Source organism: Alligator mississippiensis, chromosome 9, assembly GCF_030867095.1.
Source record: "Alligator mississippiensis isolate rAllMis1 chromosome 9, rAllMis1, whole genome shotgun sequence".
Lineage (NCBI taxonomy): Eukaryota > Metazoa > Chordata > Crocodylia > Alligatoridae > Alligator > Alligator mississippiensis.
Genome location: NC_081832.1, coordinates 4,227,072 through 4,244,084, shown reverse-complemented (window position 1 = coordinate 4,244,084; position 17,013 = coordinate 4,227,072). Strand labels below are relative to the sequence as shown.

The 17,013-nt window shown below is 44.7% G+C and overlaps 1 protein-coding gene across 3 annotated transcripts; it reads left to right on the top strand.

Moving 5' to 3' along the window:
* The first annotated feature begins 2,166 nt into the window (after positions 1–2,166).
* Positions 2,167–15,310, top strand: BIRC7 (baculoviral IAP repeat containing 7). 3 transcript variants are annotated; one of them, XM_014609739.3, is made up of 9 exons: positions 2,167–2,377; positions 4,527–5,079; positions 8,729–8,828; positions 10,136–10,217; positions 10,310–10,355; positions 12,339–12,551; positions 13,500–13,580; positions 14,045–14,285; positions 14,938–15,310. In XM_014609739.3, exons 2-8 carry the CDS (start codon positions 4,536–4,538, stop codon positions 14,245–14,247), a joined length of 1,269 nt encoding a protein of 422 aa, XP_014465225.2. In that variant the 5' UTR covers positions 2,167–2,377; positions 4,527–4,535; the 3' UTR covers positions 14,248–14,285; positions 14,938–15,310. The 3 variants fall into 3 exon arrangements, with proteins under 3 accessions (XP_014465225.2, XP_014465228.1, XP_059569185.1); XM_059713202.1 differs by lacking the exon at positions 2,167–2,377 and adding an exon at positions 10,745–10,775 and having other exon boundaries at positions 4,998–5,079; XM_014609742.3 differs by lacking the exon at positions 12,339–12,551 and having other exon boundaries at positions 2,170–2,377.
* Positions 15,311–17,013: the final 1,703 nt, after the last annotated feature.

The following is a 17,013-nucleotide window of genomic DNA, read 5'->3' as shown; positions in this document are numbered from 1 at the left end:
CCAAGTTGCTGTATGAGCCTGGACACATCACTTAATCTTCCTGTGCCTCAGTTTCCCCTTCTGTGAAATAGATATACTAAATCCAGCTGTTGCTGAGCCAGAGGGTTGGCTGTAAGATGCTTCATGTGAATGAAGTTTTGTTGCTAATCTGTTATTTAATAGAAGGTGCCTTGCTATTGGGCACCAGTAGCTCCCCCAAATACCCCTTTAATGGGAATTGTTCAGAGTAGCTTTGCTTGTATTTTTAAGTTACATTCTGTAAAACACACAAACCTGTAGAGAAGAGGTCTGGTGGAGCAGAAGAGGTTATATGCATCAACCTGGGATTTCTTTTTTTTTTAAAGGAGGTATTTTTCATCAGTATGCTGTGGACAGCATTGGAAATAAAACAGTGTCCCCTACCGTTCATAGCGTGTCATTATGCTTTCATGTCAAGGTTTTAATTAAAGCATATTTAAAAAATAAAGCACACAATGACAGATTATAACCTCCAATGTTTATACAGATATTCTGGGTTTTAAAAAACATACAACTGGTTTTATAGGACTTCTTTGGAAAGAGGAAAGCCAAGTTTTCTTTCCCTCTCCCCCCTCTTATGGAAAGAAGCAGTCTAACGAGACACTATTTTTACAAGACATTAAATACTTGCCATATTGTTGGGTTAATGAGGGGCTAGGCATGTTTCGACAGCTTTTTTTGCTGTAAGATGAGTGGCAGCATGCTCTGTTTTCCAATATAGAAAAATGTAGCAGGGAAGAGACAGGTGTTCATAGACTTGCTCCATTGAAAACCCAGCTTAAAATCATTCTTTTTGATTCGTGACCAGAGGAAAATGAAGAGAAAGGTGAAAAACCGCAGAGGTGCTAGAGTCGCTCCGTTCTGTTAAAAGATAGCTGAAGCAAACCATTCAAATCTCTTTGAATAAGCCCTCACCATGTCAGCCTGTGTTTCTGCCTCTCTCATCACAGGTTTATTTTACCATACATTTAATAGGAAACAAGAAGACATAGAATAGAAGTATGCAATAGGAGGTCATACCAGCAGAAATTAAAAGAAAGAAAGTACTAATTTCAGAAACGTAACCACCCAGAGAAACAATGGTCCTACAGAGAAACCTGCATTTGTTCAATGTAATAAAGATAGTTACAGTTTCAGCATCATGCTGCCTGCCAAAATTTCTCACGCTGACCCAAAGGGAACAGTGCAGTATCTTATGGAGAAATGCTTTTGACCTGTACATGCCACCCCCCTCACCAAAGCATCCAAGTGAAACACAGATACATGGGCCTGACTCCAATTTCCATCAAGGTTCACTTCACACCAGTGCCAGGTGGTTTTAAATTGGATTAACGTGCTATTTCATTCAATTTTGAGTCCCTTTACCTTGCCAGAGCAATCTACAGGGACTTTTGTACAGTGGAGAATTAGGCCCTAAAGAACGTACTCTCCTAACATGCCTATGAATCAAAAACTGTTTAATTTTACCATTTTAGATTGGGCAACCAATGTAAAGGGATTTTTCATAGGTGGGAACCTATGAACACTTATGCTTAACTTTATGTACCCAAGGAATGTTTTTGGGAGCAGTCGTGTCTGTGGGATCTGGACCTTATTTCCATGAAAAAATAAAATAAAATGAATCCAGCTCCTAGTATGAGGAGTGCACTACTTGCACATAAATATTCAGCTGAACTAAGGAATCAGTTTGGTTTTCTGGGTAATTACTTGCACTTCTCTAATATTTTCTGTCAAGTGCATTTTTCCATGCAGATAAATATAAGGTCAGATGATCCACGTCTTCGTTATACCTGCTAACCAATAAGAGACCTCCTAGCAGGGGTTAATAACCATTCTTCAGCAGAAATCCTCCAGAAAATAATGTTAAAGCATCCTTCAAGTAACCTTGATCCAGCCACTAGATAAAGTAGTGGGGCTCTTAATGAGCACCTACCTGAAGGGAGTCCAGATGGGATGAATTAAATACCACAGCACAAGGCTGGCTGCCTGAACATGTATTTACTGATGGGATATTAGGAGACACAGCTGGACAGACATACTGCTCCCTTCTCTGGTGGGCAGTCTCAGATACAGGCCAGCATGACTAATAAAGACTTCAGCACTGGGGAAAAGCAGTAATAGGAAGGGACCTTCCTAGCAGGTGAAATCACTCTAGTGCTATTAGAAAGACCACCTTCTCCAGAAAGGCATCAGTATTGTCTTTAAAAAAAGAGGGCTGAGGTTATCCTGCTTCAGCCACAGGGCAAAGCAGTTGAGTCTTGTAGTCTTAAAAAGGGTTGGAAAGGCAAGTTGTTTTGTCTTGGAGGTCCTGGTTTGGATCCATTTTGAAATGCTCCCATAGTGTAGGGTCTGACGGCTGGTAAGTGGCTTTCCCCCTTCTTGAATGAATTGTATGTGGAGCAGGATGAAGTTTTGAGTGTAACTGGAGCCTCTCTTTAAAATAAGGACCCTGCTAAACAGGATGCTTAACCTCAGCTTTCAGTGAGTTGGGCTTGGGTAATTGCTTTCAAGAAAGCACAGTAAAGTGTGCTGGGTGGTGGTGGGAAGGAGGCCTGGCTTCTAATCCCTATGTGATCACTTGAAATATCAATCTGGTTTTGGGAATTTGGATCCTATGAAGGCTAGCAGCTAATAGTTATCTAATACAAAGGTGGTGATTCTGAGACAAGGTGAGCATGAAATCATGATCTGGGTGGTTCCTGTTGTCCTAGACTTAAACAAACAATGAAAAGCATACGATGCATCCCCTGCTAGGTGAATAACTCCTTTTCCCCCAACAAATAAGAATATAACAAGACTGTAATCTTGCACCATTTTCCTCTCTCTTCTACTGACAAACTTGTTCTGCTGTGCATTAGGTAAGCACCTGGTGAGTCTTATTGAGTTTCTCCTGCATAACAATACTTGTTAGTTTGACATGGATGATTGTCTTGCTCTGCCAGGACTAAAATAACCCTAGTGCTGCAGAACTGCCCCATACAAGCAAGTCACTGCAGCTCTCCCAAGAGAAGCCCAGGAAGTAGGTTAGAGCAGCCCCAGGCACTTAACTTCACTAAGCAGCACTTGTTCTCTAAACCCCTCTACCTATTGCTGACTCCAGCTGTTCTGCATAGGTTACACGAATTGTGGTGATGTTCTTGAATAGTTGCTTTGGTATCTTGCTTGGCAGATTGAATATATGTTCTTTAGCAGTCTGAAAAAAATAAAACGTTAAGCACAAACACCCTATTTAATACAGAGATGGGGGATCTCTCTTGCTCTCCATCTCTCTCTATAGCTATGGAAGGAAATGCTAGTTGTCCTGCTAATACTGGGTGTACCTGGTCTCCCTTCTCTGGGAGCTGAGCAGGCTCTCACTGATCAAGACTGTCCTTCATTTTAAATATCAGTGGGTACTTAGCATCCACAAAACCCTGGATTCACAATGGAGACTGAGCCCATTCACTCCTTAGCAATGCCATGGTCAACTTGTCTATGTGGGAACAATATTTTTTTGCACCCCTTACTCTGCAAGATTTACTAGACTAGCTAGGTCTCCAAATACTCTTTCTCTTTGGCATCTCTGTAGCAGTGATGCCAATTGTAATGGGTGGCACACAAGGTGCTATATGGGTATAATGGTGCCATACAGTCCACAAGGGTTAAAGAAAGAAACGCGTTCTACAGCAAGGTGGTAAAGCTGGGGTATTTGGGGTGATTGCCTTTTCCTCTCCCTCCCCCTTCCACCTTCTTTCACTTCAATCTTCCTCTCCTCTAGGACCAGAAAAACAGAACATTTTTAGTCTCATTGCCAACGACACAAGAAAATCATCGCAGGGAAGTGTGTGTGAAACTTTAGACAGTTTCTTGCAATACTGCTGCTGTGATATTGGGAAGAGAAGATGCAAGCTGCCTCTTCAGATGGCCCAGGCTACAATGCTAATTAAGTACCAAATTGTATAGGTATAATTGGAAGAGGAGTGAATAGTTTCTAACTGGAAGCTTTCTTTGTTTTAAGTGGACATCAAGAAGAAACAGGGGTGCTTGGGTCTTCTCTATTTTGCAGCCTTCTGGCATGTTGAAATAGCTGCCTTTTAATTTAGAAAAATGCCGAAAGACTGAATCTTTTAACTTTTTGTTTAAAGGCCAGGGACATGACTAAGAATTAGATGAGAGCCTGAAGCTGGGGTGACTTAGCCAAACACATTGAACAGGCTTTGCCTTGTTTCCTCTGTCCTTGCAAAGCGCTTAGGGTTTCCTGTAACTTGACAGGAGGAGGGAGAAACTGCTGTTTTCTTCCCCGCGGACACCAGCGGGGACTCTGCAAAAGGGCAGGGGAAAGCAGCAGGGCTTAGAAAAGCTGGATCTCTGGTTTGGCTGCCATTCAGGAACATACTTGGCTTTGTTGAGGCCAGGAGCTTTCCAGAACTGGCGGCAGGGATGCAGAAATGCAGGCTGGCAGTTCGATCGGGGGCTGCCTGACATCCAGCGCTCGGCTCACTCCCCTCGGGGCTCCTTTTCTCTTTCAGTGCTGGAGCATGGAGGACATCTTTCCAGCAGAGGACACTGAAGCTGAGCCAAGGAGTTTGCCACTCTTCAAATCCAGCATGTGGTGTGAGGAGAGGAGATTGAGGACTTTCCAGCACTGGCCTGACAGCAATCCTGTCTCTGCCCCTGACCTAGCCAAGGCTGGGTTCTTCTTCCTGGGCCCTGGGGACAGAGTGCAGTGCTTCTGCTGTGGAGGGATCCTAAGAAGCTGGGAAGCTGGGGACGTCCCCATGCTCGAACACCTGAAGTTCTTCCCTTCCTGCAGATTTGCCTGTGGCAAAGAGGTTGGGAACGAGCAGGCGTTATCTCTGCAGGAGCAGGAGATGCTCCCTATTCGGGACATCTTGGACTGTGTGGATGGGCAGATCTTCAGCCTCTTGCAGAGGCTGGACACAGAGGAGACTGCCCTACCCAGCCATCCAGAATACCCAGAGATGAGGATGGAGGAGATGCGACTGGCCACTTTCCATAACTGGCCACCCTATAATGAGATGTACCCGGAGCAGCTGGCCCGTGCAGGGTTTTTTTACACAGGTATGTCGAGGAAGGAAGACCTCCTTTTATGTGGGGCTATCTAGGTCTTTATACTGCACCTGATCCAGATGCTAAATGCAGGATTAGGAGATTAAAACTCTCCACCAGAGGCAGAAGGTGACTATCGCCTGCTGGACATGAGATGCCAGCACGACCTGTTCAGAGCACCTTCCTGAACGGTATGTCGGGCTCTCGGAGAAACTGGAGCTGTTAACCATTAGCACCTGAATTTGGCTTTTGAGGTTTTCCCCCTTTGCATTTAGTGCCTGTAAGTGTAGCATAGTTGCAAAAGCCTGAAATAAGTCAATGGATTTGTTTATATTGCTTTCGTATCTGGGAGCCCCAGCTGCACAAATATGGTTTGCAACCAAATCTGTACCAAGCTGTGGTGGAAAGTCCCTGTCCTGAAGTGTTTGCAGTTCATACTTCAATTGGGTGTAACAAGGTGCAGGTAAGGGTAAAGGTGAGGGAGGCATTATGTAGACGATGTGCATGTGTTGGATGGTACTGAGTTTTCAGTACTCTGAGGCCGTGGTTCAATGTCCCAGCCCCCAACCAATGCATGTGCAGAAATGAGGTGGGGAATGTCTTTTGAGGAGAGCTGACCGTCCAAGGCCATTGTCTCTTCAGAAGCTGAGCTAGCTTTGTAATCATGGATAGAGAAGGCAAGTGCCCTGGAACAGCCTCCGACTCAGTGATTCAAAGGAACCTCCCGAGGTTCAACAACTAAAGTTAAAATTTAGGAGTTTCCAAGACTATTCCTCGAATGGCACAAGCTAGACTTTGAAAGCAGCTCTGCACTTCAGTATTCCTGTCTGTGTTTGAATGCTCCTAGATGCTTTGAGTGCATGGTGGGTTTCTTTCTTTCCAGGGGGCTACAGAAAGGTACTCTTGAAGGGCAAACATTGCCCTTGGAGCAGGAGGGAGGGTGAGGAGGGGACTTCTGTTCAGGTCATTGATTGCTACCTATCCTTTTTTAATTCTTGATTTTTCCTAACCAGTGCACACTGCACAGCTGCATGGTGCTAGTGGGGTCTCCTGGTCAGGCTGAGCTTTTCTCCATGCTTTGCACATGCACTGAATCTCTATTCATCACTCCATTAAACTAAAAGCTATGGGTGCTTAAAGGAGTTATAGGGCAGACCAGAAACAAGGACTTGTCCAAGAGGGGTCCTTGGCCTTCTTGGATTCAAGGTACTCATTAGAAAATACCAGTTCTTGGCTTTCAGTCTTTGGACTATGGAAAAACAGTCCAGCAATTATTTGTGCTCTAAGGAACTTGGACCACAACAGGCCAGAAGATTTTTTTGACACCGTGGATTCCTTTTTGAAATCACTGGATTTATCTTGTGAATTGTATGCAAGTGTTGCACACCTAACACTAACATGAGTGGCACACTTGAAAGGATCTCTTAGCTCTAAGACTTCCTTACTTAAGCTCTATGCACAGTTTTATACATCCTCTTGCCCCTGCCCCAAATCCACTTCAGTGATTCTCAACCAAGGTGCCAGGGCACCAGAAAGTTTGAAGGATGCTGCAAGAAATGAGAAGATCAGCAGGTAAACCAGGCTTATCCCTTTCTGGATGATCCCCCATCCCTATTGCCCAGCCCCCGTGTAAGGAGGGTCTTGAAATTGGGTGCCACTCAACTCGCAACTTATGGAGAGGTGCCTCCAAAAAGGCCGAGAACCATTGATCTAGTTAAATCTGTGTGTTAAACCCCAAATTTGAGCACTGAGTGGTGCTGGTTTGTTACTGCTTGTATCCCTAAAGGCATTTGGATTGTTAATATGAAACTAGAGGCACGTTAGCCTTGTGCAAACAAACATGGGATGTTCTTTATGTACGGCATGCACGTGAGCATGAATGTACTCTAATCTATTGTTTTCTTTGGAAAGGCTTTGTTGCATATGTTGCAGAGGATCGTTATTACGGCTGAGAAGTCTGAAATGAAACCATCCCTGCAGTGTGTTCCTTGGCTGTAAAACCACCGAGCTCTTCTGTAATCCTAGATAGTGGAGCACACTTGAATGGCAAATGCCAGTCTGCACAATAACTGAGGCCCAAAGCCAGTTAGCAATAGAGATAAGAATAGCACTGAAGTCCTGGTGCTCTTGCACTAAATTATTTGACAACAGACTACCAGTGTCCTGTGCTCTGTTAAGTATGGTGTGCAGAGGAAACTAAGTGGAAAAGGCATCCTTGTCCTACAAAGCTGGTGCTGGTTTAGCTGTATTGCTGCTCACCCCTGAGGCCTGTGCATTTGTGGGGCTGTCTATATAGCTGGCCTTGCATTCATGAGATGTGTTAGTTTTAAAAGGGCTAGTTGGGTCCTCTGCACACTTGCTCTTCTATTCTCACCTGTGCAAGGTCTTCATAGATCTCATAGACATTAGGGCTGGAAGGGATCTCGAAGATCATCAAGTCCAGCCCCCTGCCCCAGGGACAGGAAGTCATCTGGGGTCTTGGCCAAATGAGAAATGGATCTTGCTGTAAATCCAACAAATAATGCAAATTGCACACATGTATACAAGTCTGGGTATGTATGCATACAAACAGGTCCCAGTTCAATCATGATGTGCAAAGCTCTTCTCTGCTTTTGTCTCCTTTTGTTGGTCTCTCTTTAAATCAGCCAGGTCCAGAAAACAGAACAGACTAGAAGGCAGTGACTGTAGTTTGAAAGCTTTTGTGTATTTTTTTCTTTCCCTTTGGGATTTATTATCCACCTGCTGAGCCCCTGTTGAAAAGTCCAAGTGCCGGTCTTTCAGCAGGGTACCAGTCAGGAAGCAATCCAACAATGTGGCAAACCCACAGGTCATTTGACCAGTCATGCTCCAGAATAGCCCAGCCTAGCTGGTCCAAACATTTCCCTTACTCGGCGGCATCTGAATGCTCAGTGATTCTGGATGCGACTGCTCAGTGGAGATTGCTTTAGTTTCCTTTAAAGGGCCAAACTTGGGGGTGAAAAATCCTACAGAGTCCCAGGAATTTGTCTAGAATGGACAGCTCTGCTGAAAAGGAGGGTGGACCTTTATCTAGAAGTGTCTACTGTATTGGGCATATATTGATCATGGGCTATTCTGTCTCCGAATGCTTCGGGGTGACAACCCTCCTTGCTAAGGAAGCCAGAACAGGATACAGTATCATGCACTGGGATTTAGTTGTGCTCAAAAGTTGAGCATCTGACTGTTTCCACAAGCAGAGAGGTGTGTGCTTTGTGTAGTACAACTTCATAAGAAGTCATGCACAGGTAGAATTTGAATGTAGAACTGTGGAAAGAGCGAGTGTGAACACATGTGCTTCCCCCAACCCAACACGCAGTCAAGACTTTGGGGAAACTCCCATCCAGGTGGCTCATTACTGGAACAGCTGCAGTTGATCAACCTAGTCAGACCCAATGTTTATGAACACTAACTCTTAACTTGACATCCTGCTTTTGGACGAGAAGTCCTAATCCTCATGACCCAGAACTGTTGAACTGTTCCAGTGCAGGTGCTTTGCCACTTGTCCTGTTGGCTAGTTATGGTGAGAGAGTGATGTATTGTGCGTCCCCCACTTCTGCCAGTAGCCACATCCTTGCCCCTGGGTTTGTGAGTAATTGCGTGTGTATTTACTGCTTAACATCTGGTCTCCTCACTTTTTTTTCAGGTCACGGTGACACTGTAAAATGTTTTTACTGTGATGGTACCATGAGGGACTGGATGCTTGGAGATGACCCCTGGAAGGAACATGCTAAATGGTTTCCAAGGTAATTCAGGGTATCCTAATAGTTGTTTGTAGCAGGACTAGTATAATGAAGCCTTAACTGACTATGGCCTTGTGGGAGGACCTACATTGAATTCTGCATAAAGGGATAACAAGGCCTGCATCGGTGTCGGTGCAACCTGTTACGTTGGGATGGCAGCTCTTAAAAGCATGCAGATTCTTGCTTTGAGCACAAGCAGCTTGGCCTCCATCTCCTGAAAGCACAAAAGGAAAGTCGGCGTGCAGACTGTGGTCTGTGTGCGCCCGCACCCTTTTGCATGTGTTCAGTTCCTTGGAGTGGGGGTTTATTCCTCCAGTCCAACAGTCATCTTTCTTATGTGTACTGTTGTGCTTGTAAAGGATTATCCCAATCAAATGATCTGCCTACAAGCTGAAATCCTCCAGCCATTGAAACATTTTGAACTGCTACTTGTGCCGTTGTCTTCAGAAGAGCTCCTTCTCCCTTGGGCACTTACACAATGCCAAGGTAGCTGCAGATTTCAATGACGGTTCATGGATATTAAGACTGAAACCACCAGACTCCCTTTATATAGCCTTATATCCTAAAGACCGCTTTCTGTTCACCATTGCTTCTGGCTGGATTGAAACCGGATCCTATATTTAACTGGCAATAGCATGCAGAATCTCCACTTGGTGCTTCACCTGGGACACGGGGATCTTCTAGAGCAAAGTCCTAGTGGATGTAGATCCCGTCGAGTGACACGGCTCTCAAATGTCATGTCTGTTGACTTAAACTAGTTGAGCCTGAGCAGCGAATAGACCTGAACCCCTGTTGAGTGGACAGATGGCAAAGTCTGGCTTCCTCTCTGAGAAATAAAACTATTAGTTTTAGTTTTAACCTTAACACTGCCCTTGAGTCGTCCCTGGAAGTGGAGCAGCCCTTGGATTCTTTTGGTCTTGTGTAAACAGAAAGATATAGTGTAGCGGTTTTGTGTTACAGGAGCCATGGGACTGTGCTTATTTGTCTTTCACTGAGCCAATCTTGGGCCAAAAGGCTCTCCAACTGAGGCTGTTAGGGAAATGTGAGATGACGCTTGCTGTTGTGGGAGGATTGGGCATCTTAGACCACCGCTGTTCTTCCTGCTAGAACTGGAAGGCTTTGTAAAGCAGATGGAGGAACCTCCCACTCCTGTGAAACGTTCCTCTTAGCTGTGTATGCAAAAACATCCCCCATCAATGTGCATGGATCACTGCATCCAGAAGCCTAGCTGGATCCCAGACAAGTTCTGCTGCCAGTTGGGCGTGGGGGTGGGAGTGCCAGGTTGAATTTATTTGCTGCCTTCTCCTTAGGTGCGAGTTTCTGCTGCAGTCAAAGGGGAGAGCATTTGTTACCAGGGTTCAAGAGACTTATTTCAACCCACAAGAACCTCTGGTGAGTGTAACATTTTTCTTTTTAAATGCAATGAATGGGATGAATGCAGAAGAGACTTTGTTTTTTCTGACTCTATCTTGTAATGTTTTCAGGGAGACTCGTGGTCTCGGGATGAACAAGAACCCTCTGCTATCCAAGGTGGGTTGTATGCAAGTCCTGGCTCTTTTGTCTGACTGCTCTGGCTTCTGTGTAGTGCTCTGCCGATGGCATGCTGAATCCCTTTCAGAGAGGCTTGCATTTTGATGCGAGAAGCAACTTCCAGAAGCAAAGGTGATTTCTACTGAGACTGCATACCCCAATCTTGCAGATCAAAGTCTTGGCTAGCTCAGGTAGACATCCAGGATCCTGGGTGCCCAATTGCATTTCTTGAGGTTCCTCAATGGTTAGTGATGTTGCCTGTGTCATTGGTAGATCTAACTTTCAAAAGATCTCTGGAGGCATCTGGAGCTACAGCCAATCTGAGAATGTAGAATAGAAATTTCGAATTCAGATGATCCTGGAAATGTCACAATTTTTTATTTTTTTAGGAACTAGTCCCACAGAGATTGGATCCTGAACGTAAGTAAGAGGAAAGATGCTGCACTTCCAGGTTGCACTGGCTTTTTATGGCAATCTGAACAGAGTTTGGACTAGAACGGACTTACCTCTTGTTAGAAACTGCTCTCTGCTTCAGTGGTATTTGCTAATTCTGTGCATTTGCACCAAGAGAACTGGACTTCAAAACAGGTCCATCTTTGCACCATGCTTGATCACAGCAGAGAGGAAAACTGAGGATGAAGCTGTCTATATGCATGTTGAAAGCCCATCCTTGGTAAACAAGGAGTTGTGGGCCAATTTGCTAATGAACTGTTAATCTTTGCAGAATAAAGACTTTCCAACTTGGTGACTCTGGAGCAGGTTGAGGAAGAAACTATGGCTTTAAACCTATTTGGTGGTACTCTATAGTATTTGAGATTCAACGATGGCTGGTAGTCAGTCTAGCTTGCTTTTACAAATGCCTGAGATGCTGAAGGAAGAAATTCTTGAAGTACATTAAGCTGCCATCAGTGCTGGACACTTATTTATCTGTATTCATGGCTGGTGGCTTTTTAAGGATTTGGTTGGGTGAGGAGTAGATCATGACCAGCATAGAGATTTTTAAGACCCGGGTAGACAAAGTCTTGATTGGGATGATGTAGTTGGGGCTGGTCCTGCTTTGAGCAGGGTGTTGGACTAGATGTGACCTCCTGTGCTTCCTTCAACTCTACTTTCTATGACTTAAGTGAATGCCCTGGGCTGTGGACCCAGGGTTATGAAGAGAGACGTAAGCTCAGCCTCAGCTTCTAGGGTAGATTACTTGGGACACTGCTTACTGTGCATGTTGACCCTCTTTGTGATGGGGGTATTGTGTGTGCTTGCAACTAGATTTACTTGTGCTTGGAGGTGAGGGCAGAGGGGCTAACCTTGCCACCAGTGAAGCCAAAATGCCTGCACGTTGGTCTGAACACCAACAGTAGGTCTCTGAAGCATCAGAATTGCTGTTGGATCATGTTTCTAGCATCATCTCTGACCCTGGCCAGGTGAGGAATGACTTGGTATGAACTGCCCTTGCAGTCTAACCCTATCAGACTAGTTGGTTCTCACTCTGAATCACAAAGGTTAACACTCTGTCTAGTGGGACTCTTGATGAAAGCCATGCCTCTTGGGGAGGGGGGTACCAGGTCTTCATTACCTCAACTCCACCAAAGCCACTGCAAAACTCTTGAAATCAGCAGGGTCCAGGTTGTCCTCTGACTCCAGACAGCTTGTTCCTGCACTGCTAGCTGGGAGGAGAAATGAACCACTGAATATAGAGATCAAAAACCTCTGCCCATAGCTATTAAAATGACTTGTCTATTGTTGTGATATCTGGTAGGACTCGTTTGATACCACGTTCTTGGGATCGAAAGTATTAGCTGACACACTGCATGAAGTTGGGCCACTTGAGAGATGGAAAATGTTAGCCAAATGTTCAATTTATTATATAACACTTTGGAATAGTCTTTAGGCAGGTTAATGCACTCGGACATATCCTTGCCATGTCCTTCAGTGGTGGGAGCTGACCCACTTCCTGGTGAAGTATCTCCTCGCTGTGCTTTGCAGATCCTATGGGGAATCGGGAATTGCTATCTCCTCTGGATCAGTCTTCCATAGTGCAGAATGTCCTGCAGATGGGCTTTGACCCCAGCTTGGTGATTAGCTTGGCCCAGAGTAAATACCTGCTGACTGGAACTTGCTACTTATCTGAGTCTGAGCTGGTTTCGGATCTGCTTCAAACAAATGGGGAGGAGAGCAGCAGTGCAGAAGGAAGCAGAGGTAGGAGTGACCCACCTGTCCCTTGGTCGGCAGGTATCTTTGATTGCTGACAAGTAACACTGTGCACCTGCTCTCAAACTCACTGGAGCACTTGGGGAGCTTTCTCTTGGGTCTTTTCCTAGAATGAAATTTAGGGAATGCGCCTCCACCATATCCCGGTGATGTCGAGGAATGAGTTTGTTGTTGCCCAACAGTCTCCAGTTACTGGAATATCTGAAGTTGGCCGTTTCCCAAAATAGAGCTGCTTTTCTTGGTCTGACGGCTGTGGATTTAGCCCCCAACAAACTGATGGTAAGGGTACAAGGGTGGTTTAGTCTCCCACAGACTGATGCTAAGGGTACAAAATATTCAGAAATGGCTTCCTCGGGCCGGACGATCCAGGAAGGTCGTACAAGCCCTGTGTGGCTGCTGGATATAAAATGGAGATGATGGTAGAAAGTGTGCTACTAACTTCTCATGGGCTCTAAAACCATGAGGATACAGGCAATTGTTAAAGAGCAGACTCCTGGGATGGGTACCCCTGATGTGAGAATGAGGTGATTTCTATATAGGAAAAAAGAGTGCAACTACACTGTGTATATGGTGGGTTGGTTGGTTTGTTTGTTTTTTGTTTTGTTTTTTTACATTTCTATCCTTTAATGTGCCATCTTATCAATGGTCCAAAGGGGACATTTGTGTTTGGAGAATACAACACGTGCATGTTCTGTTACTACTCTCCTAAAGCTTATGTTTGCTAAACACGGTGAGCTAGGTTTTAACTTGTGGCTAACCAACATGTGGTGACACCTGTCTGAGCACCCCTGGCTTGGTGGAGGGTGCAAGGTCACTGGCTTTCATCTACCAGCTGTGTACATTTGACCTGGAGGGCACTCGAACACCAAGGGACCACTTCCTTTTTAAGCCAAGTATTTCTCACCATGGGAACATTGCCCTGTTTGTTGCTTCTAGTTTATGCAGACCCTGCTCCGAGGGACAGCGGTACATCGGGACTGAAGGAGGAAGCCCAAGCTGAGTGCTCCGAAGAACCAGGTGAGATGAAGAGGAAAATGTATAGAGCTTCCTGGCCCTGCCCAGACAATAGCAGGGGGTCTCTCTACCCAGGGCTCCTCACCTCTGGCTTTAACAGAGGCACTATGAAGGGGAATGTATTGTACTACACTGTAGTTGAGCTTAGAGGCCACACTTGGATTAAGGGCCCACTGCATAAGAAGCTGTACAAATGCCAAAAAAAAAGAGCTTGGCATGGATAAGTAGTAAAGCAGGGCATAAGCATATTTCTCCCCCTGCCCCGAACATGCATTTTTGAAATGCTAAACCCTTTTAGCACATCTGCATGATTTCTTGGGGCTTGGTGACCAAAATAAGAGGTTTGGCAGCATGAAACTCTGAACAAAATAACGGGCCACGGCTCCTAAAGTCCCATTTGAACTACAGAATGGGAAACTTGAGTCGGATGGGAAGGTGCTGAAAGAGCTCTGGATTTTATTTTGCAGCAGGTCCTATGCTGAGCACAGAGGAGCAGCTGCGGCGCCTGCAGGAAGAGCGGATGTGCAAAGTCTGCATGGACAAGGATGTGTCCGTCGTCTTCGTCCCCTGTGGACACCTGGTGGCGTGTGCAGAGTGCGCCCCTAACCTGCGACGATGCCCTATCTGCAGAGCATCCATCCGGGGGAGTGTGAGGACGTTCCTGTCTTGACCCACAATGCGTGCGTAAGGGCCTTCATGGGATCCTGGGTGAGTTGCAGAAATCATCTGGCTCGCCTACCTTGTGCATAGCTCCGTTTGTAACAAGTTGCGGATGTTAAGCTTATACTGGTTTTAAAAGGGAAGAGTGGTAAATAGACATTGTCTTTCTGTTCCTCCAGCAAGGCAGATGGTCTAAACTTTTAGATGTATCCCTGCTACCAACCCCATGGCCATGAAGAGTTACTTCTGGGGTGTGGTTCAGGAGCACCTGAATTTAAATAAGCACTCTCCAAAAGGGGCAGGGAAGAGTCATTACTTGAAGCAACTACCTTCTCCACTCTAGATTTGAGGGTCTTTTTTTAAAGAGTTTAAAAAAAAAACAAACAGAAACAAAACTCTTAAGAGTTTAAGGGAGAGATTCCCCTTTTGCAAGAAAACTGTCAATATTGGCAAAAATTGAATTGCTGCTCAGATGCATGGTTTTTATGATGCTCCTTCCTCTTAGGGGCAGGTGTGTCAATTGGCAAAGATGCTTTTTGTTTCTGTTGGAAGTAGAATTGTTATTTATTAATGATGGCAACGTGTGTGTAAGTAAAAGGGATGGCTGCAGTCTCATGTCCTATTTCCCTCCCCCATGCCCCTTTCCACTTCAAACATTCGAATGCCTAAATAAAACAACCCTGCTTGGCTTGTCTTGCAGACTCTAGCTGCCTCTTTCCTCCACTGATAGAAGATGTGCGAGACATCATCTGCTCCAAAATATAATTGTTTGTTTTTAAAAAGGACAAAATCACAACTTGGTATCTCAAATGAGGATCTCCATGATGCTGTGACCAGAACACTTGGCAGTATACTCCTTTTTTAGCAGAAAGAATGGAAGCCAGCAAGCATGGAAAAGGCTGTACAGGACACTTCAGGGGGTTGTTTGGTGACCCAGACTGCAAGTGCTTTCTAGCAAGAAGCTAAGAGAGGCCTTGACCAACAGGATTTGTTCATGGGATTGGAAAAAGAAAAGCAAACTCTCTGTAGATTTGTACTTTAATGTTGGAAAAATAAAGCTATTTTCTCTTTCAGGCTGATCTGTTTGAGTCTGGTCACTAAAAGGCTCTAAAATAACTTCTGGTTTGTGAGCTAGCCACTCGCATGATTTGCATAAACTATTATGAGTTGAACAGCAGCTTCTTTCTATTGCCACTCAGCTGTTATTTTGTATTTCTTTTTTCTTGCTTGGGCATGAACTAACCAAGCAGCTTCCCTTAGCATAATCCTACTTTCTTCTTTGCAATCTCATCAGCTGGAGTCCAGCACTGAGTCTTGTTTCTCCTGAGCAGATCTGTGGAGGTGCACATTGGCTATATTTGATCCCCAGTCACTTAAACCTGGTTCTGTGCTGGCTCGCCGACTCGCTGGGTCAAGATTTACAACCCTTGGTGGATGATTCTAACTAAGGGGTGTAGCCTTGGTCCTCCCCTCTCTCTTTTCCTGCAAAAGGAAAAGTTAATTTTATGCAGCACACTTCCATAATAGCTGGTCTATTTGATCTGGCTTATAAATGCAAAGTGGCTCTATGAAGCACCATTAATAATCCTGGAGGCTGCCTGAGTTTCTCTGTTTCAAGGTGTGTAGTGTAGTATAGTAGTCTGAAAAGACTTGAGGCTACTCTTGAATTGAAGCTGGCTCTTATTTCTGAGCATTGCTTTAGTAGCACACAGCTTCGGCAGCAGCAGGACTGTAGGGTCCTGACCATCAGCCACCCAGGAGGTGGGCTGAGATTTTGAAAGAAATCTTTCTTGTAGAATAAATCCATTAGAAATCACTTCTTCCTAGTGTCAGAAGTTCCTGTTTTGTGTGTTGCTGTTTCCATCCTATGCATGCATCCCTTCATGGTTCCATGCAACCATTAGTGTGAATTTCAGTCTATATTTGCTATATCATTAATAAAAATATAGACTTTGTATACAAACTTGTATGAATTAGAACTATATATTTTTAACCAGTGGATGGCAGTATTAACTTGACTATGATAGGATCTGTGCAAATAAGCCTGCAATTGCTTTTTCTTCCCTACAGCATGATAGAAATATGAATGTATATGGATTCTTAGGATAGGAAAAATGTCTGTTTGAATGAATTATTAAATGTGGAATAGCTATATCAAAAGAAGCACTAAAATGAGCTGGAGTATTCATACCCCTGTGAATGAGAAAGTAAGTGGAGGTCACTTTAAGATGAGCAATGTTGTCCCAAACTTTTCCTATCGATTGATCTCTTCTAATAAGACCAGTTCCTATGAGGACACAGGCATAAATTGGCAAAACTTAATCCTCTATTGTTTGATTCAGGCCTGGTTGTTTTTTTTTCCCCTGCAGTAAACAATCCCAATCACAGTCAAGATTGTGAAGTATGCTTCACTTCAAGGGATGTTTATTTGATTCTTTTCCGAGGCTACTCCAGGCCCCCGCAGCCCAGATCAATTTAATCGGGTTTCAACTATTAAGAGCGGAGAAGGCAAAGCTGGAGCAAAAAGAGTGGGTTAACTCACTTAAACTTGCATATCTTTTGGCTGTCGCATTGCATCCTATATTTAGGTCTTGATAAGTTTGTGTGATTGTAAAGCACTGTGAGACCCTGATTTTTTTTTTTTCCCTCCACCCCCCGAGATGCCGCTCAGGACAGATGCAACACGCTTGCTGTTTAAAACTAACATTGACACCCCTCCCATTCCCATAGCAGATGATCTGTTTTTAGCTCTTCTCTGATGAACAAGAGGTAACAA